General features: G+C 46.6%; 1 protein-coding gene across 1 annotated transcript in view; it reads left to right on the top strand.

The window, feature by feature from the left end:
- The first annotated feature begins 408 nt into the window (after positions 1 to 408).
- SLCO2B1 (solute carrier organic anion transporter family member 2B1) overlaps positions 409 to 18,644 on the top strand; it is a 58,175-nt gene continuing 39,939 nt past the window's right edge. The window contains exons 1-2 of the mRNA XM_009566398.2: positions 409 to 526; positions 13,369 to 13,472. Of these exons, the coding sequence (XP_009564693.2) occupies positions 13,392 to 13,472 (81 nt within the window). The 5' untranslated portion in view covers positions 409 to 526; positions 13,369 to 13,391. The remainder of the gene's footprint in view (positions 527 to 13,368; positions 13,473 to 18,644) is intronic.

An 18,644-nucleotide genomic window follows, 5' to 3' on the forward strand; every position in this document is an offset into this window, starting at 1 on the left:
GCAAAAGAAAAGCTGTGGGGAGAATTACTGAAAAATAAATAAGCCAGGGTTACATAAACAAACACTCTCAATCACAATTCCCAGGCTAATTAACACAGCTTCAAAAGTTAAATGCAGATAAAGCAATTGGCATATATAAATGAATGTCAGAAAAAAGCCTGCAAGGAATGGGAGCCTTGGGCAGAGGGAAGGGGAGATCAGAGCCAGGAGATGGAACAAAATAAAAGACCGGTTTGGACTGGGACTGTGTGAGCAAAGCCCTGTATCAGCAAACCACATGGGCAGCTCTGTCATTTTTGGGTTGCAAGTTCAGGAGAAGGGAAAAAAATGCCATTGAAAGAGATTGCAAAAGTTTTATTTAAATTGTACTCTGGCTTTTGAAATTGCAGCCTAAGCCCCACCCCCACACACCCATCCCCACCTCCAGGCTGGGAAGTAAAAGTAGTGAATGGCCCCAGGAGCCACTGACAGAGAAAAACTTTTACTCTCGGCACAGTGGGATTTGGATCGGGAGAGTCTTGAAATTGTAAGTATAGCAACATCTGCCCACTGCGAGGAGATGCTGACAATGACTCTGGTACCAAGTTTTGCTTTGGGTCTGCCTCCAGGCTGTAGGACGAGTTTAGAGTTTGGTAGATGTGAAGTTTCTCACACTGCATTTTCCAGTGCTGTTTTGCAAGACTCCTTGAACTCGTTCGGCTCCGGAGCTGTATTTTTCCAGCAGCTTCAAAGCTAAAGGGGGGAAGAAAATGAGCAATAACAAATGTTCTGCATGCCTGTTCCTTGCCGGCTTTCTGCACATGTGTTTTGATGCTTTCTCTCTGCTTGTGCTTATTTATGAGTCTATTTTTCCAACAGGGCAGATCCACTTCTCTCTTTGCAGGAAATTCTTCCAAACCCTGAGGCTGCCACTGTTGGTTTCTCTTACAGTTTTGCTTCTTCTTTCATGGCAACACCTCTTCTCACTCCAAGATTTTGCACGCTCTCAGGGAGGATGCCAGGCAGGCAGGGACCTGACCTGTGGCTGGGCTGGGGCGGTGTCAGTGCCACATGGAGACTCTGGCCAAACCCAAACTTCTCCAGAAGTGCATTGCGTGGGAGAGGAACAAAATTCACACCAATGCAAAGCAGGATCACAGTGTTGGTTAGAAAAAGCTGATGTGCCCTACTGGCTCTGAGAAAATAGGTAGCAGGGAGCAAGAAAGGGTTAAAGCCAGAGGAAAGCCTTTGTGCAGCCCTGGGGCTGTGAGGGAAGAACCAAACAGCCCAATGAACAAGGTGAGAGGTTGCATCCCTCTTATTTGTTATGTGCATTTGCTCAGGAGAAGTGTGGGCTTAGCCTGAGCACAAGTCCTGTGTTCAGGGCTGAGCTGATGCCTCTGCCTGCTCCTGGCAGCATTCTGCTGAGTTTTTCTTAGCTGGACCAGTCTCAGATGAAGCAGGCTTCTTGGTTTCTCCTCGATCCTGTAAATGGTGGAGCTGGTGTGTCCCTTAAACCGGCCAATGCTTAGATCCCTGAGGGCAGGTGTAGCCTCCCAGGAGTCAGTGGTGGGACCAGCCTGTGTTTCCTGAAACTCTGGTTTTTAACAGTCAGATGTGAGATTAAATGCTGGAAGAAGGTGATGTGCTTCACAGAGCCCAGGTGGCTAAGTCACAAGTTGGCCATGCTTGCTGCTTTTGTCAGGTTTCAGCTGTAGTTTCCCTGGTAGGCATGAGGACAATGGGGCCACCTGGGACGGGGAACTGGGAGACAGCCCACCCTGGGTAGAGGCTGTTGCATTCCTCTTCTTCCAGCCCTTGTGGATGTAGTTAGGCAGGGCAAGGCTGCCCTATCCTTGGCAGTACGTCTGGATTGTAGGAAGAGGGAGCAGAGACTCTCCAAAGGGATCTGAACAGGCTGGACCAATGGGCTGAGACAATGACATGAGGTTTAACAAGGCCAAATGCCGGGTCAGGTCCTGAACTTGGGGCACAACAACCCCGTGCAGCTACAGACTAGCGGAAGAGTGGCTAGAAAGCTGCCTGGAGGAGAAGGACCTGGGGGTGTTGGTTGACAGCCGACTGAACATGAGCCAGCAGTGTGCCCAGGTGGCCAAGGCGGCCAGTGGCATCTTCACTTGTATCAGAAACGGCATGACCAGAATGTCCAGGGAGGTGTTTCTGCCCCTGTATTCGGCACTGGGGAGACAGCATCTCGAATACTGTGTTCAGTTCTGGGCCCCGCGCTCCAAGAAGGATGTTGAGGCTCTGGAGCATGTCCAGAGAAGAACAACAAAGCTGGTGAGGGGGCTGGAGAACAAGTCTTACCAGAAGTGGCTGAGGAAACTGGGGTTGTTTGGCCTGGAGAACAGGAGGCAGAGGGGAGACCTTATTGCTTTCTACAACTACACCTGAAAGGAGATTGTAGAGAGGAGGGAGCTGGCCTCTTCTCCCAAGTGACAGGGGACAGGACAAGGGGGAATGGCCTTTTTCACAGAAAGGGTTATCGGGCACTGGCAGAGGCTGCCCAAGGAGGTGATAGAGTCCCCATCCCTAGAGGTATTTAAAAGATGGGTAGACGAGGTGCTCAGGGACATGGTTTAGTGGCAGATAGGAATGGTTGGACTCGATGATCCAAGAGGTCTTTTCCAAACTGGTGATTCTATGATTCTATGGTTTAAGCACTGGAAGGCTGCTCAAGGATGATTTATGTCCATCTATAGAGGTTGTAATAGCTGTTACTACTCCAGTTACTGAGCAGGTTTCTCTTTTGTACATTATGCCCAAAGCTCTCCACAAGACGTGTGTAGGGATGCACCCTGGATCTCTTATACCTCTGGTGCTTTTGAGCAATGGCTGTGTCAGAAGGGCACATCTCTCCCTCACTTTTTTTCTCCTCTGGATATGTATCTGAAGCACCTTTTCACAGTGTGCATGGGTTTACAGTAGTGCTGTGGATTTTCTGCTGTTGAAGCCCTGCTGCCGGCATCATAGCACACTGGGAAATGGGTGGATTTTTTGAACCATGATGCTGTCAGGTCCTGCTGCCTCGTGTTCAACCCAAGCAGGCTCCAGGCTCTTCACTGCTGGTCTTAGTGCTCCAGGTTCACAGCAAAAATGAAAATGGCAGTCAAGTATGTTGAAGAACATCAAAGAACAAGGGCAAATTAGGCAAAAAAAGAGAGACACTTTGGGCTGGTTATAAGCAGAACCAAGGATACTCAGCCATACAAACAGGCCAGAGCTGAGCTGCCTTGGGAGTTTATCATGCCTATGTTTCACCCCACCAGCTGTATATGATAACATCCGTTTGATAGCATCCATATAATAGCATCCATTTGAGGCAGTGCAGTGCAGCTGGCCCACAGTTGTTTGTACAGCTCCAGTGGGTGATGGAGAATCCTTTATCCAGGCTCCCATCAGGATGTGATTTCTCACCAGTGGTTCAAGCCATATCAGTCTGCTTTAGAGGGCCTTTTATCAGTCGTCTGCAGATATTTTGTGACTACATTTTTTTTTTCATTCCCTGTCCTGCACTGTCTTGTGTTCAGGCAGAAGATGCCAGAAAGATGAAAAGCACTAGGAAGGAGCATTATCTCCTTGCTGTGGCATCCATTACAGCATCCATCTGCTTTGCCATGCACTAAGAGGCAGCAGCTATAGAAAAGCCATGTAGCCTGAATGAGGGCTTGCCCCCACCTTGTTTGCACGGGTTCGTGAGGATGAAGGACAGGGCTTATCACCAGCCAGGTGCTGGGCTCCAGATGGGCAGCATGGCCAGGGCCAGATGTGTCTCCAGCTGCTGCAGTCTGTGAACTTCCAGAAAATAATCTTCTTTTTCACTGAGTTTCCTCATCTATCTGATTCTTTGATCCAGCCCATACCTGCTCTCAGGCAAGCAGGAGATGCTTCTTCCAAAGGACATAAAAAAACCTGGCAGCAAAAAGAAAACAAGCAACATACCTCCATGGTAAAGAAGACTTTCTGGAGTCCATTAACATCAAATAATGGAAGGTCTCCCCTCAGCCTCCTCTTCTCAAGTTGTGATATTAATACCCCTGCTGCCCAAAATATCAGTGTTTCTTCCCTTTCCCATGCCTGCTCTAGCCCCCAATGTCCACACTGGGCTGGGGCTTGGTCCAGCACTTGCTGCTTGTTCCAACACTTGCTGCTTGTTCCAATATCACCCTGTAATATCACCAACTCTTTTCCCCTCACCATTTCCTCCTGGGTGTTTAAAACCAGCTCCTCTCCATCTCTTCTTTTTGCTGGCTAAGAAGGTTTTTCACTTCTCCTAAGCTCTACTCTCAGTTCCCTGTTCATCATAGTGGAATTTCTCTGCACCTGCCCTCTGATGACCACTCTCTTGCGTGTGAGTCGCCGGCATTGTTCCCAGCTCCAGGTGAAATAAATCTTACTGATCTCCCCAAAAAGTCTGGGGACGTTTTGGTTGCTAATCTATGGATCAGTCAGGAGAGAGAAAAGATCTGCCCTTGAATGCCCATTGGAAATAAATGGGTAAGAAGCAAGTGAATTAGTGTGTAGGTGCTCTTCATGCAAAAATCAGCATCAGCACAGGGGATCAGGTCCATGGTCCTGAGCAGGCTGTGTGTGCAGGTGGAAAGCCCTGGTTTTGGTTTTTTTTTTTTAGAAGTTATAGGTAATATATTGCAAACAACATCTATATGGCTCCAGGAAGAATTTGCTGCAGGAAGCTATTTGTGCTTTCACTCAGGCTGCACGAAGAAGGCATGAAGCTTTTGCAGCATCTCCTGCTCTTCATTTTGCAAAAGCTTCCCCTTCAAAAAGTTAGTTTTTTCTCATTAGAGCATGTCTGCATCAGTCAGTCGCTGAAGCCCCTCTGGCTGCAGCCTTTTTCCAGCTATAATATGTTTCCTCCAGCTGCTCTTTGCAAACAGTACTGCAAAGTCTTACAGCTCTGTAGAAACAGTCAGCAAAGAGCCCATCTCTATCTCAGTCTTTACTTCTGTCCAAGCATCAGTAAAATATGGAGGAAAAAGATTATCAGGAAGGTATTTATAGTGTATAAAGCCCCAAATTAGAAAAACTCTGGTTTGGGATCACCTTATTCAGACTTCTATTGGCAGTCGTTTCTCTGTAGACTCAAGCATGGTGTCTGCAGGTCCCTGCTGGGAAATGGGCTTTTTATACATCATTTGTCATTTGAACTCCTATCCTGAGGTTTAGAGCTGCTTGAAACAGGGACTGTTTCCCTGCCAAACACACAGGAGGTGGTGCTAAAACAGAAAATCCCCACTGAGGACACAAGACATCAATTTTCTGTAGTACACACCACATCAATTCATGCCCCATACAAAGTATGCTCAGCACCTGGCATGATCCAGAGAAGAGGGCTACTTTTTTTTTCAGCATACTGCCTAAAATCTTATAGGAAAGGAGTAAAACTTGCAAAGCCATGGACTCTCTGTCTGGCAAATGCCTCATATGTCCTTGAGCTGAACGGCATTCACCCACAGCACAACTGCCAGCACAAACAAACCGAGAATGCACATGGGGAGAAACAAGTGCAGGAGCCATGGTGAGGTTTAACAAGACATTGTTTTTGTGTAAAGCAGAATGCATCTTGCAAGAGCTTGGGATGCAGCAGGAATGAGATAGCAAGTCGAAGTTTTCCAGGGGTATCAGTCCCTGATGGCTCCGGAGTTCTGGACAGCCTTTGAAAACAGAACTGTGCCAATGATTCATGTCATTATGGGACACCCATCCTTGCTGCTTATGTAATTCTCTGAGATGAGTGATCTCAGCCTCAACACCTCCTTCTCCCATAACCTCTGTGATTCCTTCCCTCTGTTCTCTGAGCAACTTTTGCTCTTAGGTGCTTTCCCCTGTTGCAGATGAGACTGCCTCAACCCTTGTGACAGGTGCTGTCTTCTTCCCAAGGTTGCATGATGATGGCAAGCACCCAGTCCCACCCAGCACCGGAGCAAGGCTGACGCCTCTTCCACATCACTCATGGCTGAGTTTCATGGGTTTCAACACCAACTTTTTTCTTTCTTCTAGTCTTTTAACTTCTCAGTGACAGATTTCCTTTTAACTTTTTGTGGGCTTTCTGGGTTGTGTCTTCTCTGACGCATTTCTTATTACAAAGATTGAACAAGCTGGGCTGATCTCATTTTCACTTTCTTTTTGCCTATTGGTGCAAGATGGTAAGAGCTGGTGGACACATCTACACATCCATTTTATCCCTCATTTTTTTTTCCAGGAAAGGAATGATGTATACACGTTGGATTATAAGGCATCTTTGCACCCACATTTTCAGCTTCCTATTTAATACAGGCACACTCACAAATACCCACACTGACACTATCCCAGTTTTACCACCAGTGAATGTAAATTATCTAGAAATTCAGCAGAAGGGAGACAGATTATGGGATATTTGCTGGCATTGTGTCTCCCCTGCTGGGATTTAATTTGCTGTTTTATATTTGCCATTATTTACTCAAGCTCTGCTGAGCCCAGTGCGTGCTTTTCCTTGTTCAGCTAATAGGAGGCACACTGCTATTAATAAAGGCATTGTAATAGATTTATATGCTTGGGAATGGAACAAGATTCTGGTGCCACTGAGCCTGGTCCCTTGCTATCACAGCCAGGACCACTGTTCAACTCCCAGAGAAACCTGGAGGCTTTAGGGGTACTTTTGCTGCCCTGCTGTCAGAGAAAGGACAGCCTAGTGACAAGTGGAGCATCTTAATCTGTGCTGCAATGGTTTAGGAGATTATTTGATCAAGCTCTGTACATATAGGGGTTATTGCCCAGATTGTAGTCCGCTGCTTTGCCACTTTGCCACTTGGCAGGTCGTCATCTCCTGGGAGTGGAGATGAAATGTCAGGCAAGCATGGCTGTAATTCATGGCAATATTTTAATAGTATCAGTTGGTGTGAGACTGACATGTTGATGTGTCCAAGCTCAATTCCCTGTACCAAAAATACCTGGAGCTTGTGGTGGCAGGCTCTGCCTTCCTAAGGGATGCTGTGACCCCGGCCAGAAACATGGGAAAAAATGGGGTTCTGAGGACAAAACCTTCATCCATATCTGAAAGAATAATATCAGATGATGGAGCTACATCATCAGGCACTTCTGATCTCTGAACAGCCATCCATCCATCACCTTTCTTAGAACATATGAGTAAATCCTGTAGGTGCTTGGTGGCTGCTGGTTGGGGTCCTGCTGCATGAGCTGCCCCACTGAGCCCCTGCACCATAAGCATCATCACCCAGAGATCACCCTTGGTGAAACCTGGCCACCTGTGCACCTCCCTAGACTTCCAAACACTACTGTTGAGCACAGAAAATCCCTCTGAGTTTTGTGGGAGAAGCAGTTTTGCTTGAGAGTTTACTTGCAGGCGTGTAAGGAAGCAATTTTCTGCTTCATCGGGGGCAGGACTGGCTTTAAAGGCCTTTGAACCAGAGCCAGTGACACTGCTTGTGGTCACAGATCCTGCCACCTCTGTCAGCCACCCTGCATCCCAGCTGACACCAGCCTCTTGATGAGTGTCTCTCTAGCAAATGAATTTCACATTCCTGTGATTTGGGGGAGAAAAGGTGAAACACACCATTAAGTGTGCTGCTCAAACAGAGCAGCTTTTGGCGTCAGAAATACCTTGCTGGGCTGAGATATCACCTCTTTCCTTTGAAGATGTGTATAAACGAATACAGATTTTTTTAGAGCTGATGGATACAGCTGTACATGAGGGAGCACCTCTCGCCATGGGTGTTGCTCCTCCTGGTCAAAGAGAGGAAAGGAGGACAAATAGCAAAGCATTAGGATGGAGGTATTCAAAGAGAGTTCTCAGAGCAAAATGCAACACCAGGCTGCTCTGCAGGCTACTGAGGTGTGAAGGTGTGCTGGGGAGCATATGCTGGCCACGCTGTCTCTGCTTGCCACCCGCGGTGAAGACCATCCCAGGAAGAGGAGACTCCCTGCTGCTAAGGCACCTCCACTGAGAGGTGTTCAGGAAGAAACATACCTTTGCCATCACTCCTTGCCCCATCATTGTGTTTCTCAGACATCCCTTCCCATCTACGTATGGGGCAAACTCATCCCCTTTGGTCAGCAAGAGGCCATCAGCTCACCCAGCAGGCTTCCAGCAGCTGTGTTGTCCTGATTAGTCTCACCAGGAGCAGAGAACTGAGGTCAAGAAGTGGTATATCCCATCACCAATAGACCAACATGCAGAAAACGTGTCTCTGGGGCTGGCTGGCAGGGGCTTGGGAAGGAGGGGGATGCTGTTGGGCTGCCCTTGGGTCTGAAAGCAGCATGGAGCAACCTCTGCCCTCACTTCTGCAGGCAGGGATTTGCCTGTGGCCACAGGCCAGTTCTTCAACCACCCCAGTCCTCTAGACACCATTCCCCAACTGAAAACAGCAGCCTCTGACATTCATTAAGCACATTGTATAATTATGGTATGTTCAGCAAACGCAGCCGAATTGCTCTCGGTCCGCTAATTAAGATATTCGGGGATGGTCACTTCAGGCTTGCTTTCGTAAACAGTGCTGGCAGCATTCACAGCATCTGTAAGACCCCAGTCTTGCAAACCCTGGGTTAGTTCCTTCCTGGCGACGCTGCAGATGTGATAGCATTGCTTGCAAAAATGCCTTGCAAAATGCTTTTCTGGGAAGAACCTTGTTCATCTCCTGCAGCTATGAGAGGCAACAAAGCTACCCCCATCACAGCATCCTGAAAACCAAATACAGTGTTTGACTACTTGGTTTAAAACCCCTGCTGTGTATGAGGTAATCTTAGTCCAACATCCTCTTAATGTATTTTCGGGCTGTAGGAGGAAGTTTGGTGTGGAGCAGATGCAGGATGCTGTGGAAGTTGTTAGAAAGCCCAAGCTCTTGTAGCAGTATTTCAGCTTGTGCTTTATTGTTTATAACAAAGTTCCTTTGTAGGCACAACTGGGTGCAGAGTGCAGAAGTTGCAGGGAGGGGAGGTAAACAAGGCTGTTTGCCGCACCCTTTGCTCCCAGCGTGGCCAGGGAATGGCACCTGCTGTGCTAAATCAGCCCCTGCTGTCACAACTCATAGCCTTTAGCTGTCCCAGTTTATCCACTGCTCCCCAAACACTTTTAGAAGCAGGTGGTATCCATTGTGTGCCTTGTTCTTGGGAAAACTGAGGCACAAAGATGGGAAGCAGCTTGCTCTGGAGTCAAGCTCGAGAGTCAGGTGCTGTTGGTCTTGGTCCTGAAGGGTTGATCTGTTGAGTGGATTTGGGTCAGGCTCTCTGAAATCAAGGGGTCACACTCTAGGATTTACTCTTTCTCACCTTTTCCCATTGTGCTGGCATGGTCCCTGTGTGTTCTCTACAGGTACCATGGTGAATGTGTTGGGATGCACGGCAGGAACAGCAATTCCCACTGTCCATCCTCTAACTACGGTGCTGGAGGGGTCTTGGGCCATTAGGGAGCTGCAGACTGCAGACCTGAGCCAGGCAGGTTGCCCCTACACCAGTCTCATTTGGTTTTGCTTGCTTTGCTTTCCTCTCTCTTTACTCTGATTCGGGTACATCTTTTAGTATTTGCTATCTGACCCTTCCTTTCTGCCTCCTTCCCCTGCCGTACCCAGCCTGCAGCACCAATCCTGCAGCATCAGTTCTGCCTCCTTCCTGCAGAGGAGTGCGTTCAGTGAGACCTCTTGACCTTACCTAGGAGAAACTGCATTCATTGAAAATAATCTTTCTTTCCATCCAGAGATGTCTGTCCACTAGGAGAAAAATTTGGCTCTCCTCAAACAAATACCACACACAGAGGAGATCTGATGCGTTATGGGAGATCTGGGCTCAGCAAAATGGGCTCAATCCAGTCAAAGGCAACAAGAACAAGACTGAACTTAGCATGCCGCTATCTTCATGCAATTCTTTTTAATCTATTAAGTCTTATCTGCCTTTTTATTCGGCCTGCTCATTGTCCTTTGTGCTGAATCAAAGTACCTTTCTGTTTCATTTTATTCTTAAAGAACCATTGTGTGTCAACAATATCTGAATGCAATAGTTTTTTTTCCATGTTTAACTGCTGGTAACCTTTGCAGCATTTCAGATCTCTGTCGGGTGTTTCTTCTCAGGTCTCCCAGCAGCTTACCCACCCTCCCTCTTTCATAGGCAGTGCACACGCTCTCAGGTAATACTGAAAGGGAAGTAGGAACCCTTGCTGAAGCTGAGATGAAGGTGTGCATGATGGGATGGGATCAGACTTGGCCATACATCTTTGGCCACCAACCAATGACAGATAATGCAGGTTCTCCTTCGTGCAAGGGACTCCCCTGGAGACAGAAGAACAGATTTCCTCTGTGGCAGTATGAAAAATTAAAGGTGATAATAGTACACGGCAAAGGGTCAGGGGCTTTTACAACTTGCTTGGTCAGGGATTAGTGAAAACATTTCTACCAGCGCTTTCTACCAGTTTCTTCTACTGAGAAAACTATGAAAGCTGATTAGGGAAGGTGTTGAAATAATTTCAGATATAGCAGCTTCCTGGACACCCTGAAGGGTTAAAGGGTGCACACATTTAAACTAGGGCCTGGAAAGGTTGGGAAAGGGACCAAGATACTCCTAAAGTCTACAGGATTTGTTGTCTGCAGGTCTGCTTGGGTGCATCTTTGGTGAGGAAGGCTGGCAAAGACATCAGTATAGTTAACAAGGGAAAGCAGGGCATTAAGCCTACGGTGGTTATTAGCTGTGTGAACATGCCCATCCCTACATATCCAGGCTCAGACTCCTTTTGGTTTTCTCCCTTGCTACCCTGGCACCTTTTTTCTTTCCCATCTGTAGCTCCTGAGCTTTCAAGAGGCTCCAGTAACAAAGTCAATAGCTGTAAATAATTCATCACAGCGCTGCTCCCAGAGACAGGCAATATTGGACACTGTGGTCTGAAGACAAGCAGGTGCTTTTGCTCCTGCACTACTTAATTCTCCAGAGGTCCAGGGGAGCTTTTCATGGATGCTTTAGTTTGCGATCAAATTTACTTTATTGATCCCATCCTGTGTTTTCTTGTAGCAATATCTTGTCTCTTGAAATGGGGCTGAGGGCAGCAATTGCATTTTGCAGAGAATGCCGTGGAGCTTGTAGCTTAACCATGTGCAGTCTCCCTCTTGAATTTACCCCTCCTGTACACTGCACTTAAGGGTTGTTTAAATGCCACAGTTAAGATAGTCTCATCTTGCTAGAATTTACATCAAGCCATACTTTGGTTAATTTGTCTGAGGCTACGGTGCTTGTTCCTTTGCCTCTCATCGCCGGGGAAATAGAATTACACAAAATAATGTAAAGCCTTTCACCCCATTTGCTGTAGAGCTTGCAGATGCCGCTAAGATGGAAACATCTATTAGAGTGTACTGAACAACAAGCTAAAGTCTAATAGGTTTAATGTGCCTCCAAACAATACAGCTTCCTGAGTAGGAAGTCTGAGTATTAAAAACCCAAAAAAGACATCATCCTCCCACACATCATTCACTCTACAGATGTAGTTGGTGAGTAGAGGAGGGAGTGCAGGTCCAAATGGGAGGAGGTCAGTGGTGCAGGGAGGGTGATAGCGGCTTCCCACAGATATACGTTTCTTTATGTGGTTAAATTTAGATGGTGGCTGGAAGCCAGAAAGCAAGTGTGGGAGGATTCCTCCAGGGGAGATGCAAAAACACCACAGGTGAAAATGAGAGGCAGGAAAGGGGGGGGCTTTAATCAGTCAGAGGCCTGGGGTATGGAGGGGTGGAGAAGGGCTTGCTAAGCCCCACCCTTGCAGGCAGGAGTTGTGCCTCTCAGCCTGTAGTAAAGTCTCCTAAACCCACTCTCATTTAGGCAGAGCAATGGTTGATTCTCCCCTGCTCTTGGGAAGGCAATTTCACCATCCAGTGTCTCCAAAGCTGCATACACTTCTGCATCCCATGGCCCGATGCAACCATCACCCCTGTATGATGGGGAGCTGAAACCAGTTACAACAAATGAGCAAACGTAACCTCAGCTGCAGCTGGTGAGTTCGGCCTCGCCTTGGTGAGATCTTGGTTTCTGGGCAGATCCCTCATGCTTGGCCCAAGGCTGTTCCAGCACTATTCAAGAGCTGAGCTAATGTTCAACCGGGTTTTTCCTCTCAACGCCTTTTCTCATTTCATCAAAGCTGTGGGTATTTTTCTCACTCCTTAAGCACTCAACTTCGACTACAGTGTCAATGTATAATGCGTATTGCAAACATACCTAGAAAGCTAAGACAGCTTGGTATAGTGCAATACATAATGTGGAGGCTGCATCCTGTTTTCAGCTGTATCAAACAAAATCAGAGGAGCTGGTCTGGGGTTTGTGGAGCTGCACTACTGTGGGAGGGAGAATAAGGCTCAAGAAGATTCATATCAGCACGGTGGAGACCGTAGCCTGCCCCAGGCATTGTATGAAGATCTTAGAATATTCCTTGTGGCTGAGGTTCAGGGTGGGATTAGGGAAGGTCTGGAGATCTGTTTACTGATGAGACGGTTGATCTAGGCAGGTGGTTGATAACAGACATAAAGAAGTCAAGATGTCCTGTGTGATTCAAGGATATGAAGAGGTGAGTCAGAGTCCCATAGCTTGGGACATTAAAGAATGCCCTCCTTCCTAGGGGTATTGAAAATACTATTACAGAATCATCGAATGGCTGAAGTTGGAAGGAACCTCTGGAGATCACGTCAATGCTCCTCCTAATGCAGCCCAGCTGGCTTTCTTTGCCATGTGGGAGCATTGCTGGCTCATGATCAACCCAAGGTCCTTCTCTGCAGTCCTGTTGAGCCTCCAGCCTGTGCTTGGGGTTGTTCTTTGCCAGGGGTAAGACTTTGCAGTTCTTCTGGTTGAACTTCGCGAGGTTCTCCAGCCCATTGAGGTCCCTCTGGACAGCAGCACAACCACTAACTGTGTCAGTCACTCCTCGCAGTGTCCTATCTCTTGCCAGCTGGCTGAGGGTGCACGCTGCCCCACCACCCATATCACTGATAATGATGTTAAACAGTGCTTAGCCTGATAATGTTTAAACAATATTGGCCGTGATTATATTTAACAGCATTGGCCCTGGTTATGCTCTGGTATGGCTGGGGCATGGGGACGCTAGGAGCTTGGCTCAGCGCTACTTTGTTGCTTTGAAGTGTAATGATTGATAATTTTTAACCTCTAACATGTCCTAGTGATTAGCATCTCAGTGTTTTTTATGCTGCGGTTTTGCTTTGCAGAAGCAAAGCGATGAAAGAAAATGAAAACTAGGAAAAATTAATAGTCGCTCACAATGATGCTGTGCCTGCTGTGTGGGTGTTTGCAAAGCACGACAGGATTTTGCTGGGCTGAACAAGGCGAATTCAGGCAGAGCAACTTAGCATTGTGATGAATGATTTATTTTGGCAGGCGGATAAAGCAGACCTGACAGGATGGTGAGCACTGCAACAAAGAGCAGCTACCCGGATCAGTCCCGGAAAACACTCTGCAGCAGCCCATTTCTCAGCATCAAGGTAAATTACCTCCTACTTTCTGTAATCCCCCCTTGGATTTCTGGTCTGGTAAAGAGGAGTTCGGCCTTCTGCAGAAGGGAACGATAGGATATCTGTTTACAATATTTACCTGGAAATTGAAGGGGTGCATCCCGCAGCAGAAGTGCCATTGGATGTGCAGCTGGTGGCAAAACAATGTTGCAACTGAAGTTTAACTTCCAGCTTCTGCTGTATTTAACTTCTGTCCGTATTAGGCAAGGAATGGCACCAGATGGCTTAAACCTTGCCCTTGCTTGAGTTTATTCACCAAAAACATATGTCCTAAGCAATGATTCAGGCCACTCACCCTGCAATGCTGCCTAACCCTGATGTAAGTTCACTACTCATTTGGTTTTGCTGTTCGGAATCTGGGGGCAGTCGGGAGATAGTTCCTCCATACCTCCACTCAAGAGCTTTGCCGGGTCCAGTGTAGGCAACCAGATGAATGGTAACTCCATTAAGCCCTCTGGAAAACCCCCAAAGCTGGTGTAGGGGTGGGGGCAGCAGGAGGTGATGATCACTTCTGCACAGAAGTCTGATGGTCAGAGGGCTGCCCAGGGAATGCAAAGGACTGGCTCAACTCATCAACAGGGGTGTGAAGCCACATTTCCTCTGTCCTGGAGCACACAAAATCTCAGCCATGGGGAACCCTGGGTAAAGATTCTTCTTCCTCCTCTTCTGAAAGCTGGAAAGAGGCATGAGGCTGGATGCAATAGAAGCCGAGATCTTCTAAAGATGGGGCCAGTGCTGCCTATGTGGGATTAGCATGCTGACCCTGAGTTTGCCTACAGATGTTCATGGCCTCTCGCCTCCTACCCATGGATGTATTGGTGCCAGGGAGGGTCCACAGCTCATTATTTGCAAAGCCGTTTGCACTCAGTTGTTTCCAGAGGAGAATCTATGGCTCATGCAAGAGAAGGTTTTTCTCTTCGTAGAGTGCTAATGACATTTTTTAAAAACCTTATGTAATGATGATGATCGCACCATTTGTACAACATTTGTTTGCACCACTTGCAGTGGTCTGCTGCAAGTTACCATTGGAGAAGTGTAGCAATGCTCAAAAGAAAAAGAAACCACTCAGATAAGACAGGCACCTGCAAAGTGGAAGTGATAATCAGCATTGACCATAGTATTGTCGGGGGAATAGCAAGGTCACGGTTTGCATCAGAATAAAGTTCATATTTCCATCTTCTTTTTTACACAAAGGACGTTTTGGAAATTTTGTGCTCTTGTCTTACATGTCACAAGGAAGCAGGAAATTAAAGCGAAGCCAGCAGTTTGTCTAGCTGGATGACAGTTTCCATATTCGGTGGAGCATATCATTTGGTTTGTGACCATCAGCTTCCAAGATGCTATTGCTTAAACAAAAAGAGATGACAAGTAGGGAGTGTTTCGCTATGGGAATAGACTTCTGCAAAGTGGCAACTTGAGATACATGGGTCTCGGGGAGCCGGAGGTGCTATGATGTAGGAGCAGATCAAAAACTGCTGGGAGAATAAATGGAGAAAAAGATGGGAAATGCCTTCTCTGTTATCATGCAGCCAAAGGTTAGGGGATTTTCTTTGTACACATGCAGTATGTATGTACATGATTTAACATAAACTTTTCTTAGCATATCACTGCAAGCATGTGAGGAAAATGATGGTTTCATTTACTTAGGAGAGTTGGTAGTGACTTGGTAAATTGGGAGATCAGATTCTTCATTCTCTCTGTTGTTTTTTCATTTAATTTTAACGTAAGACAGAGCCGTTCATGTAAACCTTGCTTCTTAAAAGTCTTAACCGCAGTGTTGTACCTGTCCTGCAGGACTCGGTGCAATCTTATCAATAGTGCTAACATTCTCACCGATGTAATGATGCATTCAAAGTAGTTGGAAGCCAGTAACCTGACTCATGAGAGTCTTACTAGGTTATAGACCAAAAAATGACAGCCAGTGTTAAGGGCTTAAAATTTCTGTCAATTTTGTGAGGAAGATTTTGTTTTGTTATGGTTTGGTTTGTTTTAAAAGCTGGTTATTTAATCACCCTCATCCTTTGTGGCAGAGAGGAAATGAGCTCAGAATAAGTCACCAAGGCAGAGGGTTACCAGAACTGCAGAGGTTGGGGGCACAGGACAGGGGAGAGCTTGGTGACATACAGTCTTGAGGTTTCTCCCTCAATCCTCTTCTCAGTGAGCTCAGCTGCTTTGTTTTGTTTTGTTCTAACATTCCGGCAAGATTATCTTTAAAACTGATTGTTCCTCGTGGAGATATTTTAAGGAGGTTGAAACTTCAAAAGCTTAAAGTCACTGAGGTGCAAAGTCTGTTCAGGTCTGTGAATAAAATAAACATCAAGTTGCTGAGCAAAAGTGTCTATGAAGGTAGGTAGGTAGATACAGAGGAAACTCTTCATGGAGAATATTGCAGACCAGACCTGGGCAGCTCTGAAACTCCCCATGATTGCTAGTCTATTGCTTTCTTAAAGGTCCCTGAACCCCACCCTGAGAAAGGCAGAAAGTGAGGGATTTTGATGGAGACCAGTTCTGCTCCTGATGAATGGCCTGCTGCTGGGTTTCTGCTTGGAAAGCTCAGCAGAGGAACCCTGAGTGATGCCTCCAGACCAGAGCATCATTGCAGGAGGCTGCAGGGAAGACTGCAGTCTCAGCAGGCTGAGACAAACTTCAGTGAAGCCATTGCAGGTGTTATCTTGGCATTGCCAGGTGTCATCCTGGCTGGAGCCCATGACTAAGGAGTGCAAATCCTTCTTCCCAATTCTATGTTTCATATTAAACTGCTAAAGGACTTGTTTTTACCCCAAAGGCAGAGCTGACCTGACCATGCTTGTCACAAAGCACGCAATTATACTCAGCACAGGATGTTTTCTTCAGATCTCTTTTTTAGCTTTCAAGAAGTTAGATCACCCTGTCCAGTTTCTAAATGATTTCCTCAGAAAACATAACTACAAGTCTAGGATTTCAGTGGTTCTTGCAGAAACACAAAACCATTGCACAATGTGGTTTATGTGTTGAAGTGGCTGAAGGACCAAAAATCACAACACTGCAGTTTATTTTAATATGTATATCCAGAGAGAGAGAGAGTGTGTCATGAAAACTAATTGCCGATTGTCAAAATGCAACTGAGAGGCGTAACTCAAAGCTGTCCTTCTGGGGAGCGCTCCTGGGGCTGATGATCCCTGAGCCTTTAAAGACACCTGGCATGAATTCCTACAGTCCATCAGAAGAGACTTTGCTGCTGCTTCCATTGAAGTCCAAGCCTTGTCTTGGCTTTAAGGAACATTAAGTATCCCATGCTGGACACATGCATTTGAGAAGAGAGGTCTTGCTAAAGAGCTGCTTCCCTGCACAGTTTTGCAAAGATGCAGAGAAGTAGTTTACGATCTTCTAATGGAAACTACTACAGAAGGAGAAATTTTATTTTAAAGACTATTTTAAAGACTACGTGTGTATTACAGCAACAGTTCACCTGCAGGTGAAGCGATGACTTGTTTGGCAGTAGAGCGAAGTCCATAGTGTGATCCATTGTAGTCAATATTAAGAGAATTTGACAGTAAAACTGGGATATCTGGAAGATCTGAAAGACCAGTAGGACATCTGAAGACTGTGGTTGCTAATGCAGCCACTGCTGGGTTGTTTAAGGTGCGTGTGTTTCCAGGCATCATGCCATTGATGATATTCGTGAAACCTCTCCTGATAAGGACACACATGGGAAGGTGAGTAAGCCCATGGTGACACAGCGGTCCCATGGCCACGTGTTTCCCATCCCTGCCAGATCCCTACCTGTTGCCATCCTGCACCTTAAGGATGTGCCCAACGACCTTCATGACCCAGAGGTGGCTTCCAGCTTAATTTACAGACACAGCTATGAATCCAATACCCCTCTTCAAGAATGCATATGAGCACTTCCTAAAACTATTGAGGAGATGGCTGAGGACATATGCTCACTGTGCAGGCTTCAACCTTTGATGTTTTCTGCTCTGTGCCTTAGTTCAAGAAAGCTGTCCCTGCCCCAAGCCTTTATTACAAGTGGTTCTGTGCAGTGGTGGAGACTTGTGTCCAACTACACACAACTGATTTTGATCAAACTGGAACAAGCTGACTCCTCCCAGACCGAATTTCTCTGTGTAAGCATAGCCCTGTCCATGGGATTTTTTCATGTGCTAAGGCACAAAAACTTTTCTTAAAATAGCAGCAAAAGTCTCCCAAACACACAGAAAGAGCATGACAGGGACTTCCCTGTGACAACTGGGGTAAGAATGTGCGTGCAGCTTTCAGAGCCCTTACATGGGAGATTTGTTGCCAAACTGTGCAAGCAGCACTAGAAACACAGTGGAAGATTTGTAAGCATTTTTTTTTTCCACACCATCAGAGAGGAGATATTGGTGTTTAATCCCCAGTTCTGCAATTTTTTGGCTGCTTAGGATTGAGTACATTTCTCCATTCTCTTACATGTGCGAAGTGGGAGCAGCAATACCTTCCTGATGTGATCCAAGGTTTAGTAGAGCAAAGCCTGGAAAAATATATTAATAATATATAGAAAAGCAGAAGAGTAATGAGTTCCTCCAAGAGTACACAATTGTAGAGAAACTCCTTGTTCAATGTGCACTCATCCCAGTGCTGGTTATGGAGACTATAGACATTGGGTCGGAATATCATTGCCTGTGAGTGAGGGTGAGGGCTCCTCACCAAAGACCTGGCAGGGATGCTCCGCTCCCCCCTGGGGCACTGAAAGATGCTTCAGGCGTTCTCCATGCCTCGCTGGTGGTAGGAAGCTGTGATGGCACAGCTCCAGAGGAGGAGGTTGCTCTGCACCCTGGCACTGCAAGGAGGTTCGTTTTGGCAGGGCTACATCAGTATAAAGCACCCTCTGTCCCCAGTCTAGTGGCTGTTTGGTGTTATCCTGACATAGAGCCTGAGCAAGTTCTTATAATAATACTCACAGATGTTTATTAAAAGAAAGCCATTAAAGAACCTCTCCCTTCCTTCCTTCTCAGCCTGCACAAAGTTTCTTGGGATTCTCTGAGTTATTTTAACTCTACTGGTGTAGAAAGGAAAGGATGTGACCGTGGCTTGGCCCATGGGCTTGGGGTTGCTTCTGGTACCACTCAGCTCTGGGGCTGGGTACCTCTGTGCATACCTCCAGCTGTCAGGACCTAGGTC

The sequence above is a fragment of the Cuculus canorus genome, chromosome 1, assembly GCF_017976375.1.
Source record: "Cuculus canorus isolate bCucCan1 chromosome 1, bCucCan1.pri, whole genome shotgun sequence".
NCBI classification, from domain to species: domain Eukaryota; kingdom Metazoa; phylum Chordata; class Aves; order Cuculiformes; family Cuculidae; genus Cuculus; species Cuculus canorus.